The 14,363-nt window shown below is 35.7% G+C and overlaps 2 protein-coding genes and 1 long non-coding RNA gene across 4 annotated transcripts; 2 read left to right on the top strand and 1 right to left on the bottom strand.

Moving 5' to 3' along the window:
• Nucleotides 1-1,952: 1,952 nt before the first annotated feature.
• Wit (wishful thinking) lies at nucleotides 1,953-8,979 on the top strand. The gene is made up of 12 exons (XM_071798087.1): nucleotides 1,953-2,159; nucleotides 3,597-3,876; nucleotides 4,061-4,163; nucleotides 4,258-4,455; nucleotides 4,593-4,829; nucleotides 4,943-5,098; nucleotides 5,235-5,417; nucleotides 5,564-5,733; nucleotides 5,802-5,997; nucleotides 6,113-6,313; nucleotides 6,395-6,616; nucleotides 6,703-8,979. The coding sequence occupies exons 2-12, from the start codon at nucleotides 3,712-3,714 to the stop codon at nucleotides 7,743-7,745; spliced, it is 2,874 nt and encodes a 957-aa protein (XP_071654188.1). The 5' UTR covers nucleotides 1,953-2,159; nucleotides 3,597-3,711; the 3' UTR covers nucleotides 7,746-8,979.
• Nucleotides 8,966-12,028, bottom strand: LOC139825401 (uncharacterized). The gene is made up of 4 exons (XR_011735524.1): nucleotides 11,707-12,028; nucleotides 11,064-11,161; nucleotides 10,523-10,638; nucleotides 8,966-9,565 (listed from the first exon to the last, which is right to left on the bottom strand). It is a non-coding gene; the product is annotated as an uncharacterized lncRNA (long non-coding RNA).
• Mefg1 (mitochondrial translation elongation factor G 1) lies at nucleotides 9,537-13,695 on the top strand. 2 transcript variants are annotated; one of them, XM_071798088.1, is made up of 9 exons: nucleotides 9,537-9,678; nucleotides 9,791-9,949; nucleotides 10,255-10,753; nucleotides 10,845-11,109; nucleotides 11,189-11,363; nucleotides 11,462-11,752; nucleotides 12,391-12,594; nucleotides 12,723-13,034; nucleotides 13,123-13,695. In XM_071798088.1, the coding sequence occupies exons 1-9, from the start codon at nucleotides 9,604-9,606 to the stop codon at nucleotides 13,393-13,395; spliced, it is 2,253 nt and encodes a 750-aa protein (XP_071654189.1). In that variant the 5' UTR covers nucleotides 9,537-9,603; the 3' UTR covers nucleotides 13,396-13,695. The 2 variants fall into 2 exon arrangements, with proteins under 2 accessions (XP_071654189.1, XP_071654190.1); XM_071798089.1 differs by having other exon boundaries at nucleotides 9,538-9,678; nucleotides 9,794-9,949.
• Nucleotides 13,696-14,363: the final 668 nt, after the last annotated feature.

The following is a 14,363-nucleotide window of genomic DNA, read 5'->3' as shown; positions in this document are numbered from 1 at the left end:
TTGTCTAGAATTAAAGTACGCATCAAAATCTAGGTCATGGTGGTCGAATTTATATCAAAAACGAAAAAAAATTAATATTTTTTGTTATACGTGACGACCACCACATATAAATTCGACCACCATGACCTAGATTTTGATGCGTACTTTAATTCTAGACAAGAATTTTGCATTTCTATAAAGCCAATTAAAAGATTAGTGCTAAGAAAAAAACTGAAAAAAACCGGCTAGGATCACGGCTTTAGGATCACCTTTAAGGTGCGAATTCATGGGACGCTCGTTTCAGCGTATCGCGAGATCACGTGATTTCGATCTGACGCTAGCGTCAAGCAAAGAAAGCTGGATTTTCTCAGCTTTAAGCGTCAAAGCCAAAGCAGCGCGAAGACGCCGAAATTTTGACGCTGTTTTCCTTTTCATGAATTTCAATTGACGCCGGCGTCAATTGTGGTCATGCGACCTTCTTGCCGCTGAAAATGAGCGTCGAGCGTCAGCATGAAAAGGCACCTTTAAGGTCGATACCAACCTTTTTACTGTGACAGTTATTTAAAGAAAGAAAATGTCATATAAAAAAAGATTTACAGAAGAAAGATGTTATTTTCAATCCATGTCGCTGTCCATGTCCTCAAGAACTGAAAAAAGTCTTTCAACTTAGCTCAAAGAAATGTCATAAAAAAATGTCATGAAATGTCATTTTCAAAAATGCACTTGAATTAAGCGCAATTAAAAGATTGTTGTCACGTTACCATGGGTTACCATCTGCACTTCGCGATGACAGCGATGCATGGTGACAACGCCGTGAAATAAATTGTTCCTTGCTAAAACGACCATCCCCCACCACCAAAATCGGTCTGAGTTTCCAGACCTGTGTGTAAGGGCCAAAGCACATATGACAGTCGTAGTCGTGGACGTAAGTAACGCACAAGCTTTGGCGTATCCTGATTTGTCAGGTCGAGGACTACGACTGTCGTATATCGCTACGCCATGTTATGTGCTTTGGCTCTAAGGGTCAAAGCACATAATATGGCGTAGCGATATACGACGGTCGTAGTCCCCGACCTGACAGATCAGGATACGCCAAAGCTTGTGCGTTACTTACGTCCACGACTACGACTGTCATATGTGCTTTGGCCCTAAGACCGTAATGCTAAGACTCCATAGACGCGGAAACGCCATGCGGCAGAGTGCGTTGACCAATCACAAATTTTGATTTTGCCGCAGGCGACTTGCGGTAGCTTTCTGATTGGTCAACGCACTCTACCGCACGGCGTTTCCGCGTCTATGGAGTCTTATAGCGTTTTCGATTTGCGACTCAAACCGACTCGGGTCGCATCATGTATACAGGACTCTAGCATCATTGACGTGGAATACATACATATCTTGTATGTATTCCACGTCCATTGATGCGACCCGAGTCGGGTCGAGTAGTAAATCGAAAACGCCATTAGCATAAGACCGTGCTTCGAAGCATTTGTAGCGTCAAGTGGACCGCAGCCCAAGCCGCTCAGTAGCAGTCGAACGTGATTGGCTCTTACTTTTAGAACCAACCAATCAACGCAGTGTTGATAAGACGAACTCAACAGTTGTATCTGCTGAACATGGCTATTTGTAGCGTCAAATGGACCGCAGCCTATATGGCTGCGTTCCTTTTGACGCTTTCAGCGCTGAAAGCGTCGCTCCATCTCTATTTGATATTCAATGTGCAACGAAGATAGAATAATGCTTACAGCGCTGAAAGCATCAAAAGGAACGCAGCCCAAAAGGAACGCAGCCAATGGCCTAGTTTACACCGATCACTTGATACGCGTATTAAATAGTAAATAACTAGTAAATAAGTCTGATTATTGGCTGATCAGTTCAAATATACTATTTGATACGCGTATCAAGAGATCGGTGTAAACTAGGCCAATGAATACCGGCTTAAGCACAGCCGCCGCGCGCCGCCGTCGATGCGTTTACGAACGCGCGATCGAGACGCGACTCAATGGACACGGGCTGCCTGTCAAATATAAGAGTATTGAGTATTCACGCGACGCTTATTTCAAGTGCGCTCGGCAGCGTTTTGAGGGGGATGGTGCGATGTCGCGCCCGACTACGGCGACTACAATAACGCGCGTGAACCGCATCGGGCTTCCACGAGGACCGCCGAGCAGAACCGGCAGAACGTAAGTGCGTGTGGCCGCTCTTCGTTTGCAATGCACGTAACGCACGCTCGTGCGCGTGTTTCTCCTTTTCCATTTTTTTTTCCCACGGATTTCCTGCGGGACGCGGATGCGAGGAGTCCCCCGGACGTACGTCGCCGCGACGTCGTAACGCACTTTACGCACTCCCAACCGCGTCGTTAAGCGCTCCCACCGTTTCCCGACCACTCGATATCGCGTCCGCCTGACCGCGTAAAGGAACTCCGATTAATCAGTCATGCCACAGATGAGATCTCGCATTACTTTCTGGCTGTTAAATTTGCGTCATACAACGCCACGGGAGAGCTCGTAACGCCTGCGAGGATTACCGCGCGTAGTCATCGGGGATTGGATCTAAGAATTGACAGTATGTTGCAAAAAAAAAAAAAAAATAACAGTGTTTGTTGAGTGTATGCGTCATATGTATATTCGCGTTGATAAAAGTTAAAAAAATTAATCTATTTTGCGTAACGCGATTAATATAAGTTATTGAATGTCTGGCGTGTAGACCGACGTTAGTTGAGATACAGAATGAATGTACGAGAGTCAATAATTATCCGCATTCTGTTCCTATAATTTAGAATATAATTTTGAACAACAGTAGAGAACATACAATTACGTTATTTTTATTAACATACTCCCCTTGCTTTTCAATGCGCTTGTTTCAGCGTTCTACAAACTTGCATATACCCTGGGAAGAAAACTCGGAAGAAAATGTTTTTGGTTTGTCCATTTAACCATGCGTGCTGTTCTTTGTAGCTGATCTAGTGTACACTCGGTTGTATTTAAAATAGATATTTTTGAAGTTTGGGAAAAGCGAGATAGAAAGTTTTAGTGCAGTCTAGTGCAGCGACACAAAGAACAGGCCTAATATATGCCCAAATACTGCTGTTCACACTGTTCAATGCTACATACAGTCCAGATCTCGCTTCTTCAGATTACCATTTGTTTGGTCCACTTAAAGATTCCTTAAGAGGTCGTCGATTTGCTACAGACTAACAAGAAGTAGTTCATACATGGCTGAGGAACAAATCAAAAACATTTTATTTTTTCGTGGGTATATGTAAGCTTGTAGAACGCTGGAACAAGTGCATTAAATAACAGGGGGACTATGTTAAAAAATGATGTAATTTTATGTTTTCTATAATATATTACTGTTCTAATAAATTATAGAAATGGAATACAGATAATTATTGACTTACCCTCGTACTTCATACGTGACAATTTTTTCAAACGTAAATCCAAGATATTTTTATTGTCTTTAGAGATCATAGAGACCAATAACATTTTTTTATAATAATTCTCTCATGTCGTTAAAAGTAAAAATATAAATGAGAAAAAAAACTAACATACTATCTTTTTCAATTTAATTTTATTAATTATTTATCAGTCTCTTTTTTCTGCATTATATATGACGAGCAGATGAACTCAGAATCTCAATGGCAGCGTTGTATATTACTGCGATGAAAGATGCCAATTCTTAAGGAGCTCTGCTTCTGTTGAAGTGGTTCTGGTTCAAGAGACCTGCTCAAGCACAATGAGAGCCATTGTATCAATCGTGCTGATCACACTGCTGTGTGGCATAAGCTTAGCCCCTATCAATGCTATTAGAAGATGTGCCAGTAGGAAGAAAAATGTTGAAAGTCTTTCTTCGAAGCAGATTTCAGCAGGCGTACCTGAGGACACATCCAATGACCACAATGTAGGTCGTGCAATAAAATAAATTTGTAATAAGCTAATGTGTTTTTTTGAACAAAATTACAATTCTAGAATTGTATTTTGCAAAGTTTATTGTTAATAGATAAAAGAGCTATCATACTATTTTAATTGTAAACAATACGCTTACATTAACTGCTAATATTTATAACAAAATATTTGTCTTTCAGATAAATGAAGATATCAAATTTGAGATGTGTAATAATTTCTGTCATGCCTTATGGCAAGAAGATAAAACGGCAAATGGCACTGAAATAACTATTTTGTCTCAAGGTATATATCGTATAGAAGTTTATTATAAATATATAAATGCTTATTCATAAATACTATTAATTATAATGTTACATTATTGCTTGATGTGGACTAGGTTGTTGGAAACAGTCTGGTGAACAAAAATGTGAAAATACAGAATGCGTTGCACTCCAGAGATCTACAAAAGCCTTGAACAATACAAAATTTTGTTGCTGTCATGGAGATTTTTGTAATCTCAATATTACAAGCTCCAATCTTGCCGATTCGGATAATAAGATATTTAATCCTCTTTCTTCACAAAAAAGTCAGCCAAGTAAGATAGCAGCAGTATATTAATAGCAATTAATTATCACAGATAAAATAAATTATATTATGTTTGTTTTTAGAGTTTTATATTTTATAGAAGTAATAGAACCAAAAAATATATTTTCATTTTATAATATTTTCCAGCTACAGAATATCTTGAACAGTCAAACTCTGAACGATGGATTCTTATTATAGTAATCGTCATAGCGTGTACATTGCTAGTAATATGTACTATAGTGATGATTATATACAGAACGTATCACAACAATATTTTACTAAGATTAGGAAAGCCATTATCTTATAACGATCAGTTCATGGATAGCACAGCATTAAGAACTGGTACTTATACAGTTGACCACTTGAAACTTGCAAATATTGTAGGTATGTACTTACTAAGCATTCAATGAACTCAAGGATCTTTATCTATTAAATATTGTAATTGGTATAAATGCTCAAATTTATTTATTATAATTATAATCATATTATAATTGCAGGTCAAGGACGATATGGATCAGTTTGGCAGGGCAGTATGGGAGATCAAGATGTTGCAGTTAAAATATATCCATCGCACTACCGCAATTATTTTCAGAATGAAAGGGATACTTACTGTCTACCTTTTATGGAGCATCCATCGTTATTAAGTTATTATGGTTAGCAATCTTTTTTATTGAACTTAGAATGAATTATGTAATCACTAAAAGTAACAATAATATGAAAAGATTTTTTTTTTTAATATTTGAATGTTTAATATCAGAATATAAAGTTCAATTTATATTCTCGTATTAGGTGTGGACGAAAGAATAAGCATGGAAGATAGTATTGAATACCTTTTGGTACTCAGTTTTGCTCCTGGTGGTAGTTTAACAGAATTCTTACGAGGGCACACTATTGACTGGAATACATTCTGCAAAATGAGTCTTTCTGTAGTTAAAGGACTTGCTTATTTACATACGGATATACGCAAAGGTGGTACGTATTACACTACTTCTTCTCAGAAAGGATAAAAATATTTAAAACATTTTTTATTTATTACTGTTTTTCATTAAATTATAATTTATATATAAATTATAATGAGACATTCGAGTATTAATATTTATATAAATATTGATTTCTAGACAAGTTCAAGCCATGCATTGCACATAGGGATATAAATTCAAGGAATATATTAATTAAAGCTGATGGTACTTGCTGTATTTGTGATTTGGGATTGGCAGTTCAAATCTCTGGATCTAAGTATTATGCTAATGGAGAGGAGCAACATGCCGAATTAAAATCAATTAATGACGTGAGCATCTAAATATCTAAGATTATATCTTCTACAATTCAAATCTCTATCAAAACCTGTCACACTAGGTGGGTACTCTGAGATACATGGCGCCAGAAGTGTTGGACGGTGCTGTTAATTTACGCGACTGCGAAAGTTCTTTGAAACAGATAGATGTTTATGCGATGGGTTTAGTTCTTTGGGAACTTGTCACAAGATGTTCCGATATTTATATTCCTGGGTCGGACGTGCCGCAATATAAACAGCCATACGAAAACGAAATAGGTAAGTACATGAAATATTTCTGAAAATCGTAATGCATATTTATTGGCACTATTTTGATACTGTTATTAAATTTTATATTTAATTTAATTATAAAATATTTTTATTTACAATTTAGGTCTTCATCCAACTTTCGAACAGATGCAAGTCTTAGTATCGCGTAATAAAGCCAGACCACTTTTAGAAGGTAACTTAGTAGATAGACCAGGAGTGCGCTTGATTAAGGAAACTATAGAAGATTGCTGGGATGCTGATGCTGAAGCTCGTTTAACTGCTTTGTGTATAGAAGAACGACTTTCAGAGCTGCAGTCTCATCGTGGTAATGCATTTACCGATATTTAGCAAACTATGATTATTCATATTCTAAAAGACATTTTCTAAAAGAAAAAACAAATTGTAGTAACAATGCACTTTACCGATGGAAGTCCAATGGTGAATTCTCACTGCACCTTAGTGCCTTCAACGACAAACAGTCTTTATAGTGAGTCCTCGCATCATGATAATGTACATGTTGTTCAACTTGCATTAAATATGATGCAAGATAGTAATACAAACGACAGTGCAATAGCTGAAAACTTAGTTACATTATCACCATCTGACAGCGTTGCTCATGAACACAGTTGTAAGTAATTAATATCAGTATTTATATATGTTATTCATTTTATCTTCTTATCTCATTTTTCAATCAACTTCCATAATCTGTTTCAGTCAAAAATTCGAACGAAGTAGCGACATATAATCATACTCAAACGCTTCAGCCGTATCAAGGCAGAAATCCATGTATGGAAAGAAATTTAATGTTACAATCGGATTCGTTAGAAGACTTAGGTTGTAACGGTAACGTTCTCGTCGATAAATCACTAAAGCATGCGTGTAACGATCAATACAAAACTGGTACAGAAGCACAAGGCTTAGTTTCGCACGATTACTTAAGTCAACATACCACTCAATTAACGCAGCTTAGGCCGGCAACGCCTATTCCGTATGTTCAAAATGTAATTTCCGACGAAAGTTCATCTTCGTACGGTAAGCGAAAGCAGACGAATATACAGGACACGTCTCTCCAAGAGAGCCCGCGGAAAAAATTATTTGCCTGGCCGAATTTAAAGAAATTGCTCATCAACAAGAAAATGTATCCGTACAGCAGATACCAAATAGATAGGGAAGATTCTAAGTCAAATTTATTATCGAAGCAAAATGTCCAAATTAAAATTGTTGAAACGAACGTAACGATCTCCCCTGGGGGAAAGTATGTAAATGGTATCATTGGTAAGACTTCTACTTCAGCGATGCCGGTAGAGAAGAATGATAAAAATACCGCACAAACGAGGAAGCAAAAGCAGTACGAGAGTGATAACACGACATCTAACGCGCGTCCTTCCACTTTGCCACTTGTAAATTTAAGAAACAAGAAGCGAGAAAATAATCTAAGCAGGCAAGAAAGCATAGATAAATTTAACGAAGTCTTTAACGTGGGTTCCAATGTAAACAACGCACTGAAGGATCCGCATATGAGAATAAAAACGCCCGGTGATTTACCGCCGTCTGTTAGGAAAATTCGCGGTCGTGCACAATCAACGGCGCGATTCTCGCTTTACGACGATCGCATGATGTGCAATATACTGAACGAAGAGGACGATCAAAGTGACAAAGCCATTTGGAATTCTGTGCCATTTGGTATGGATCTCGGTGATAGTGATGGGAAACATTCACCAACGAAACTTGGTACCAAAAATGTTACGTGCTTCTAATCAGATATCGATGTATTTGTAAAGTCTTTATGTCTATAATATAGTCAGAAAAGAATGAATACTGTAAGGTACCTTCCTTCAGCTTCAATTTTATGTACAGAATTTGTGTATAAGAATAAGTAAGATTTTATACTCGATGCAAAATATATTACTACGATATAGACATTAAATTTTAACAATTTAATCGATGAAATTTAAAAGAAATAGGAACATACTCGATAGCTCGTGCTACTCGATTTATTTGTCACGTTATATTGATAGCGTACTTTGTGCGTAATGGATGCTTTTGATGAAGTAGATGATTGGGTATGACAAGTGCACATAACAATTATAAGATAGAAAATAGAAAATCAAATTGACGTAATCTATATGCGCCGGATTCTGAGAAATGAGTTTATTCATCATAAAATTGCTTTCATATATATGATATTTGTGAATTATCTTCTTTATATTCTCAATGTTCTTTTCGATTTAATAGAATTAATGAATTTCCAGTGTAATTAAATAAACATGGACAATCAATATTAACATTTACATCACATTATAAGATATTGTTAACATCTCGATGTATAATTGTCTTTTATTTTTTTCCACAGCGTTTAAAAGACATAATCTCTGTGTAATGTTAAACAATCTCTTAAAATGTCAATACTTATAGAATATTCTCCATCTGATATTATTAGCTCAAAGACTTTGTGAAATCATGGACGAAAGTACGTAAAGTTAATTCTTTTGTTATCGATTTTATATGCTTTCTCTTCACTGAGAGGAGAGACTGTATTTACTTCTTCATACATATTATAAAGTATAATTTAAGTTTTTAAACCCATTGTGCAACAAGTTTGTTCATTAATATGCAACGATATTTATCAGATATATATAAATCTACAATTAATACAAAGCCATGGATATTAATATAGGTGATTGTAATTATAAAGTAGAAATAGTAAAAAGATATATTTGAGCACAAAGTATAATTGTATCGGGTTATATGAAAATTATTTTTCCTGATCCTGTGAGCTCATTGTAAATATCTATAGTATAAAGAAAAAAGATTATTCAAATGCGTTAAACGTACTTGTTATGTTATATTATGTTGAAGATATCGTAAATTCTTATGTTATACATTTTGCGATACTTTATCGTATACGACATATGTTATTATTGACAAAATTAAGATGAATATGATTATGCAATAATGCAATTCATAATAAAGTATGTCTTCTGTCAGCAATTTTTGTTCTTTTATTTGAAACTATGCCAATATTTATATACTAATAGAATGTTTATGAGATAAATTAGAACAATTTTTCTGAAGAGGTTTTAGGTCTTAAAAAAAATTAAAAAATTTCTTACATTTGTAAAATTATGAACTTTCTACACTTTTATAAATTCTTGTACATACAAACATCTTTCATAAAAGTTTAATGTTTATTTTATTCAATAAAATATATTTTTTTTATCCGTTATTAAATGCTCTTAATTTTTTTCTTTCATTAAAAATTCGTAATGTGTTTCTTAACATTTCGATATAAATAAAGAATTAAAGTAATGTAGAAAATTATTAATAATTATGATTTAATATACAATTTATGTAATTAATAGCATAATTCATTTCGAATTATGCGTAATTTATATATATAAAAAGTAGGTTTTTTATTTAATCAAATACATGCCTTTGATACGTGACGTCATAAAAACCTACTTCGGGACTTCGGGTAGCATCAGGTAGCATGATCGCGGTGATCGGCAGGGCTGGACGCTGTGGGTGTCTCACGTGGAATCGTACCAAATTAATTTTCTCACAAGGAAGATTTCATCTGTAAAAAGTGTTTGTTTTTAAAATAAATTGCTAATCATGACTATCGTGACTCTTTTAAGCCGCAACGTCAATTTGCATCAGCTGTCGAAGCTGCGACCGTGTATTTATGGAGTAAGATTCTTAACCTCATCATATTCTTAGATCGTGAATTTTAATCGTTTTTGCATAACGTCAACGACGCGGAAATTTCAGTATGATTTACTCTATCGTGTAATTTTTCTAGCAGAATGTACGATTTTTGGCATCGCACGCCAAATTCGCCGAGCACAAACCGTTGGAGAAGCTTAGGAACATCGGTATATCGGCTCACATCGATTCCGGAAAAACTACGTTGACCGAACGTATCCTGTTTTACACTGGTAGAATATCGGAGATGCACGAGGTAGGGCTAAAATTTAATCATTACACATGTGTCTTTGTGGGCAAGCTATGATAAAAAGTATTTATGCAACACGTGCATGGAAAGTGCCCCATTACGCATGCTACGCGTGCGTGATAGACCACTTTCCAGGCACTTGCAACATAAAATAGGGAGTGTAAGTCGTGTGTAAAGATGAAAATTCCCGGGTGCGGAGCCTTCGGCTTGTGCGTAAACTCCGCACCCGGGAATTTTCATCTTACCTCACTTGTTACATAAATAACTATTCCATAAAGTAGATCAGAAATATAACTTCTTTTCAATGTCAGGTAAAGGGAAAAGATAATGTGGGTGCAACTATGGACAGCATGGAATTGGAAAGGCAAAGAGGCATCACCATTCAGTCTGCTGCTACATATACATTATGGAAGGATCATAATATCAATATCATCGATACACCAGGACACGTGGATTTTACGGTGGAAGTCGAAAGAGCTCTGCGAGTCTTGGACGGTGCAATCCTCGTCCTCTGCGCCGTAGGTGGCGTCCAGTCACAGACACTGACTGTGAATCGACAGATGAAGAGATACAACGTACCTTGCTTAGCGTTTATCAATAAGCTGGATAGAATGGGCGCGAATCCAAAGAGAGTCCTGCAGCAGATGAGGAGCAAACTTCATCACAATGCTGCATTCATACAGTTACCGATTGGCCTGGAAAGTAATACAAAGGGCATAATTGATCTAATTGCCCAGAAGGCCATGTATTTTGAAGGGAATTTTGGGGAAAATATTAGGGAAGATGAAATTCCAAAGGATATGAATGCAGGTATTTGCATAAAATAATAATTCATATTGGCACATTTGCATTCTTAAGTTTTTAATTTATAAAGTTACTAAATTTGCATCATGTTGATTAGAGGCAAATGAAAGGAGGCAAGAATTAATCGAGCACTTAAGCAATGCGGACGATACATTTGGTGAATTGTATTTAAACGATACAAAAATAACTGAGAAAGATATTATGGATGCCATACGTAGGAGTTGTTTGAAAAGAAAGTTTACACCTGTGCTGGTTGGTACTGCGTTAAAGAATAAGGGGGTTCAGCCGTTATTAGATGCGGTAATAAACTACTTACCAAATCCAGGAGAAGTCCAGAATTATGCTCTTGAAGAAAAATCTGAGTAAGCTTTTTGTATCGATATGATATTTTGTTTGATAAATACCAATATATATCTGAAAACAAATTTTATTTGACTTTAGCGACGGCGAATCTATTAAAGTTTTACTGGACCCTAGTCGTGATGACAAAAAACCTTTTGTTGGATTGGCTTTTAAGTTGGAGGCTGGCAGATTCGGTCAATTAACATATTTCCGTTGTTACCAAGGAATGTTAAGGAAATCAGAAAATTTATATAACACAAGAACACGAAAGAAGGTAATTATATATGTATATATGCAATACTTTCTTTATAATTTACTATTGTAAAGTATTTAAAAAAATGCCATGTTAATTATTAATTATACATATTTCAGGTACGAGCTCAAAAATTAGTTCGACTTCATTCAGATGAAATGGAAGATGTTACAGAAGTTTATGCGGGAGATATTTTTGCTTTATTCGGCGTAGATTGTGCATCTGGCGATACTTTTGTTAGAGATTCTAAACTGGATTTGTCGATGGAATCAATGTATGTTCCCGATCCCGTGGTATCTATGTCTGTACAAACAAAGAATTCAAAAGATCGAGATAATTTCGCTAAAGGTATTGGTCGATTTACCAAGGAAGATCCAACCTTGCGTTTCCACTATGACACAGATAACAAGGTAACATTTTTTATATCACTTTTTGCTTCAAATATCTTTGAAGAAGAATCTTTGAATTAGTTCAAATATCTCTGAGATTTGTATTTTTTAACTTGTCCGCGCACGAATATAGGAAACAGGCTAACTAAGAACCAAGCGCGGTAGATGATGCGCGAAAGTTTTATTTATATTTTTATTTTACATATTTTCCAACCTTTGACTGCGCGCTGATTAGATTTGTCAGACTTGAAACACAGCTCCGGTTGGAATAGTAAAATCCCCCGTCCCCTACACCTCGGTTCGATTTAATTTTTGATGCTGCTTGCATCTAAATAACTGTAAAGAAATTATTGCGAAAAATATTACCTCAGCCAGGGTTCGAACCTGGAACTTCCTTCATTCCGTGAAGGTGTCGTACCAATTCGGCTACCACTGAGGAATGTGGTAATATTTATTGCAATAACATTATTAATTGTAATATTACGCGTACTATTATCTAGTCGGCGCGCAGTCAAAGGTTGGAAAATATATAAAATAAAAATATAAATAAAACTTTCGCGTATCATTTACCGCGCTTGGTTCTTAGTTAGCCCGTTCTCTATATTCGTGCGGATTTCCATTGAAACCTATACTTCGAATTTTTAACTTGTCTTTTTCAGGAGAGCATAATTTCTGGTATGGGCGAATTGCATTTGGAAATTTACTCGCAAAGATTAGAACGCGAATATAATTGCCCGATTATTCTTGGGAAGCCAAAAGTTTCTTTCCGCGAGACCTTATGTGAACCTTGTGAATTTGACTATCTTCATAAAAAACAATCTGGTGGTGCTGGCCAGTACGCTCGCGTGATTGGAATTATGGAGGTATGATATAAATGGTTTTAGATTTAGATAGATTTTTATCATTAATATTTATTGACATTGCATATCGCATTCTGTTTTTTTTTTTATTGTCCTCGTGCTTTATTTGCTAAGAAAAATGTGTGTTTTAGCCCTTGCCACCTGAGAGAAATACAAACATCGAATTTTCGGATGAAACTATCGGAACCAATGTCCCGAAACAATACATTCCGGGTGTAGAGAAAGGCTTCAGAGCGATGTGTAATAAAGGTTTGCTCAGTGGTCACAAAATCGCTGGAGTTAAATTTAGGATACTCGATGGTATGCACCATTGTGTTGATTCTTCGGAATTTTCCTTCTTCCAAGCCGCACAAGGTGCTGTTAGGGATGTTTTTGAAGCTGGTAGCTGGCGAATTTTGGAGCCGATTATGTTGGTCGAAATAGTGGGCCCGCAGGAATTTCAGGTGGAGTAACATTGCCTATATAGCTCATTTTGTATTTATATAATTTACCACTTTTTATTAGACAGTTTTTTTACATGTCTGTTTATAGGGTCTGGTATTAGGACAAATCAACAGGAGAAAAGGAATCATAAGCTCAACGGAAGTGATAGACGAATGGTTCACAATCATTGCAGAGGTGCCACTTAACGAGATGTTCGGTTACACCGGTGAACTGAGATCAACTACGCAAGGTAAAGGGGAGTTTACCATGGAGTACGCAAGGTACAGCCCTTGCTTAGCGGAAGTGCAAGAACAACTAATTAGACAATATCAAGAATCACAGGGAATAGTGATTGAAAAATCTCAAAAATCGAAAAATTAACTGTAAAACGTGAAATAAATATTTCTTGTTTTCTTAGTGAAATTGCGCAATATTATCATGAACGCTGTAAGTGCATTATGACAATATACGCATTGTTTATACCTGGTATATTTAACACACTCGACGTAAACCGATAAGTAATTACTAGTAATAGTAGTTAATGATTAACAGTAAATGGACGAATGCGCAAAATTCATATATTTAACGTGTACAAATGTATCGAATGAGTTGTAAATATTAGTCCATGTCCGAAAATGTGTGATATAAAATATAAAATAAATATATAGAAAATAATTTCTATCTGCGCGCACATGTATGGCGAAAAATGTTATAATTTATTTTCTATCTCCCTTCAGGTAACATTTATCTTTAACATCAGTCACCGATATACATAATTTTCATACTCTTCAGATTGGAACTACAAAAGCAGACAAGATGATGACTTGTAATTTTCTTTTAGATTATTCAAATATACAACGATGTATTTTCTGAGATTTTCCATGACTTGTTGCAATATGCAAATGATTAAGTTGATCAATTTCTACTTTCGTCCTTTTTTTCAAAGATTTATATATTTAAATAATAGAATTCTATCGTCGGTAATTCTAGTGTTAATTATAATAGTAAAAGAAGTTGTAATCCATTTTTTCATTTATTTTTTTCATTTATTTCGTGTGTTTTTTTCCTAATTATCATCTTTCTTCCGTGCAGTGTTTGGTTACAAGTGCGTATTTAGAAGTGTGAAAAAAACAAATTACGCGGTGCAAAGAAGGATTATGAAAATTGGGAATTAGAGATTAGAGTTCGACCAATCGGGGCAGAGCTCGACATTATTTAATTGGCCGAAATCCAATCCTAATCCCCAATTCGCGATCCTCGACTCTCGATTGGCTAATGTCCATTTCTACCAATGCAGATTAAAGGCCATTGCACGTAACAAAGTTTTAGTTATAATCGTAAGGTCGTAA

The sequence above is a fragment of the Temnothorax longispinosus genome, chromosome 2 (genome assembly GCF_030848805.1).
Source record: "Temnothorax longispinosus isolate EJ_2023e chromosome 2, Tlon_JGU_v1, whole genome shotgun sequence".
NCBI lineage: Eukaryota > Metazoa > Arthropoda > Insecta > Hymenoptera > Formicidae > Temnothorax > Temnothorax longispinosus.
The sequence above is the reverse complement of the archived record's forward strand: the minus strand, read 5'-3'. Positions and strand labels throughout refer to the sequence as shown.

Excerpts from the sequence above, each read along its gene's own strand:
- Wit (XM_071798087.1), top strand. The coding sequence starts at position 3,712 with ATGAGAGCCATTGTATCAATCGTGCTGATCACACTGCTGTGTGGCATA. Across the intron at positions 3,877-4,060 it reads ACACATCCAATGACCACAAT|ATAAATGAAGATATCAAATT; the intron begins GTAGGTCGTGCA and ends TTTGTCTTTCAG. Across the intron at positions 5,418-5,563 it reads TACGGATATACGCAAAGGTG|ACAAGTTCAAGCCATGCATT; the intron begins GTACGTATTACA and ends ATTGATTTCTAG.
- Mefg1 (XM_071798088.1), top strand. The coding sequence starts at position 9,604 with ATGACTATCGTGACTCTTTTAAGCCGCAACGTCAATTTGCATCAGCTG. Across the intron at positions 11,364-11,461 it reads ACACAAGAACACGAAAGAAG|GTACGAGCTCAAAAATTAGT; the intron begins GTAATTATATAT and ends TACATATTTCAG. Across the intron at positions 13,035-13,122 it reads TGGGCCCGCAGGAATTTCAG|GGTCTGGTATTAGGACAAAT; the intron begins GTGGAGTAACAT and ends GTCTGTTTATAG.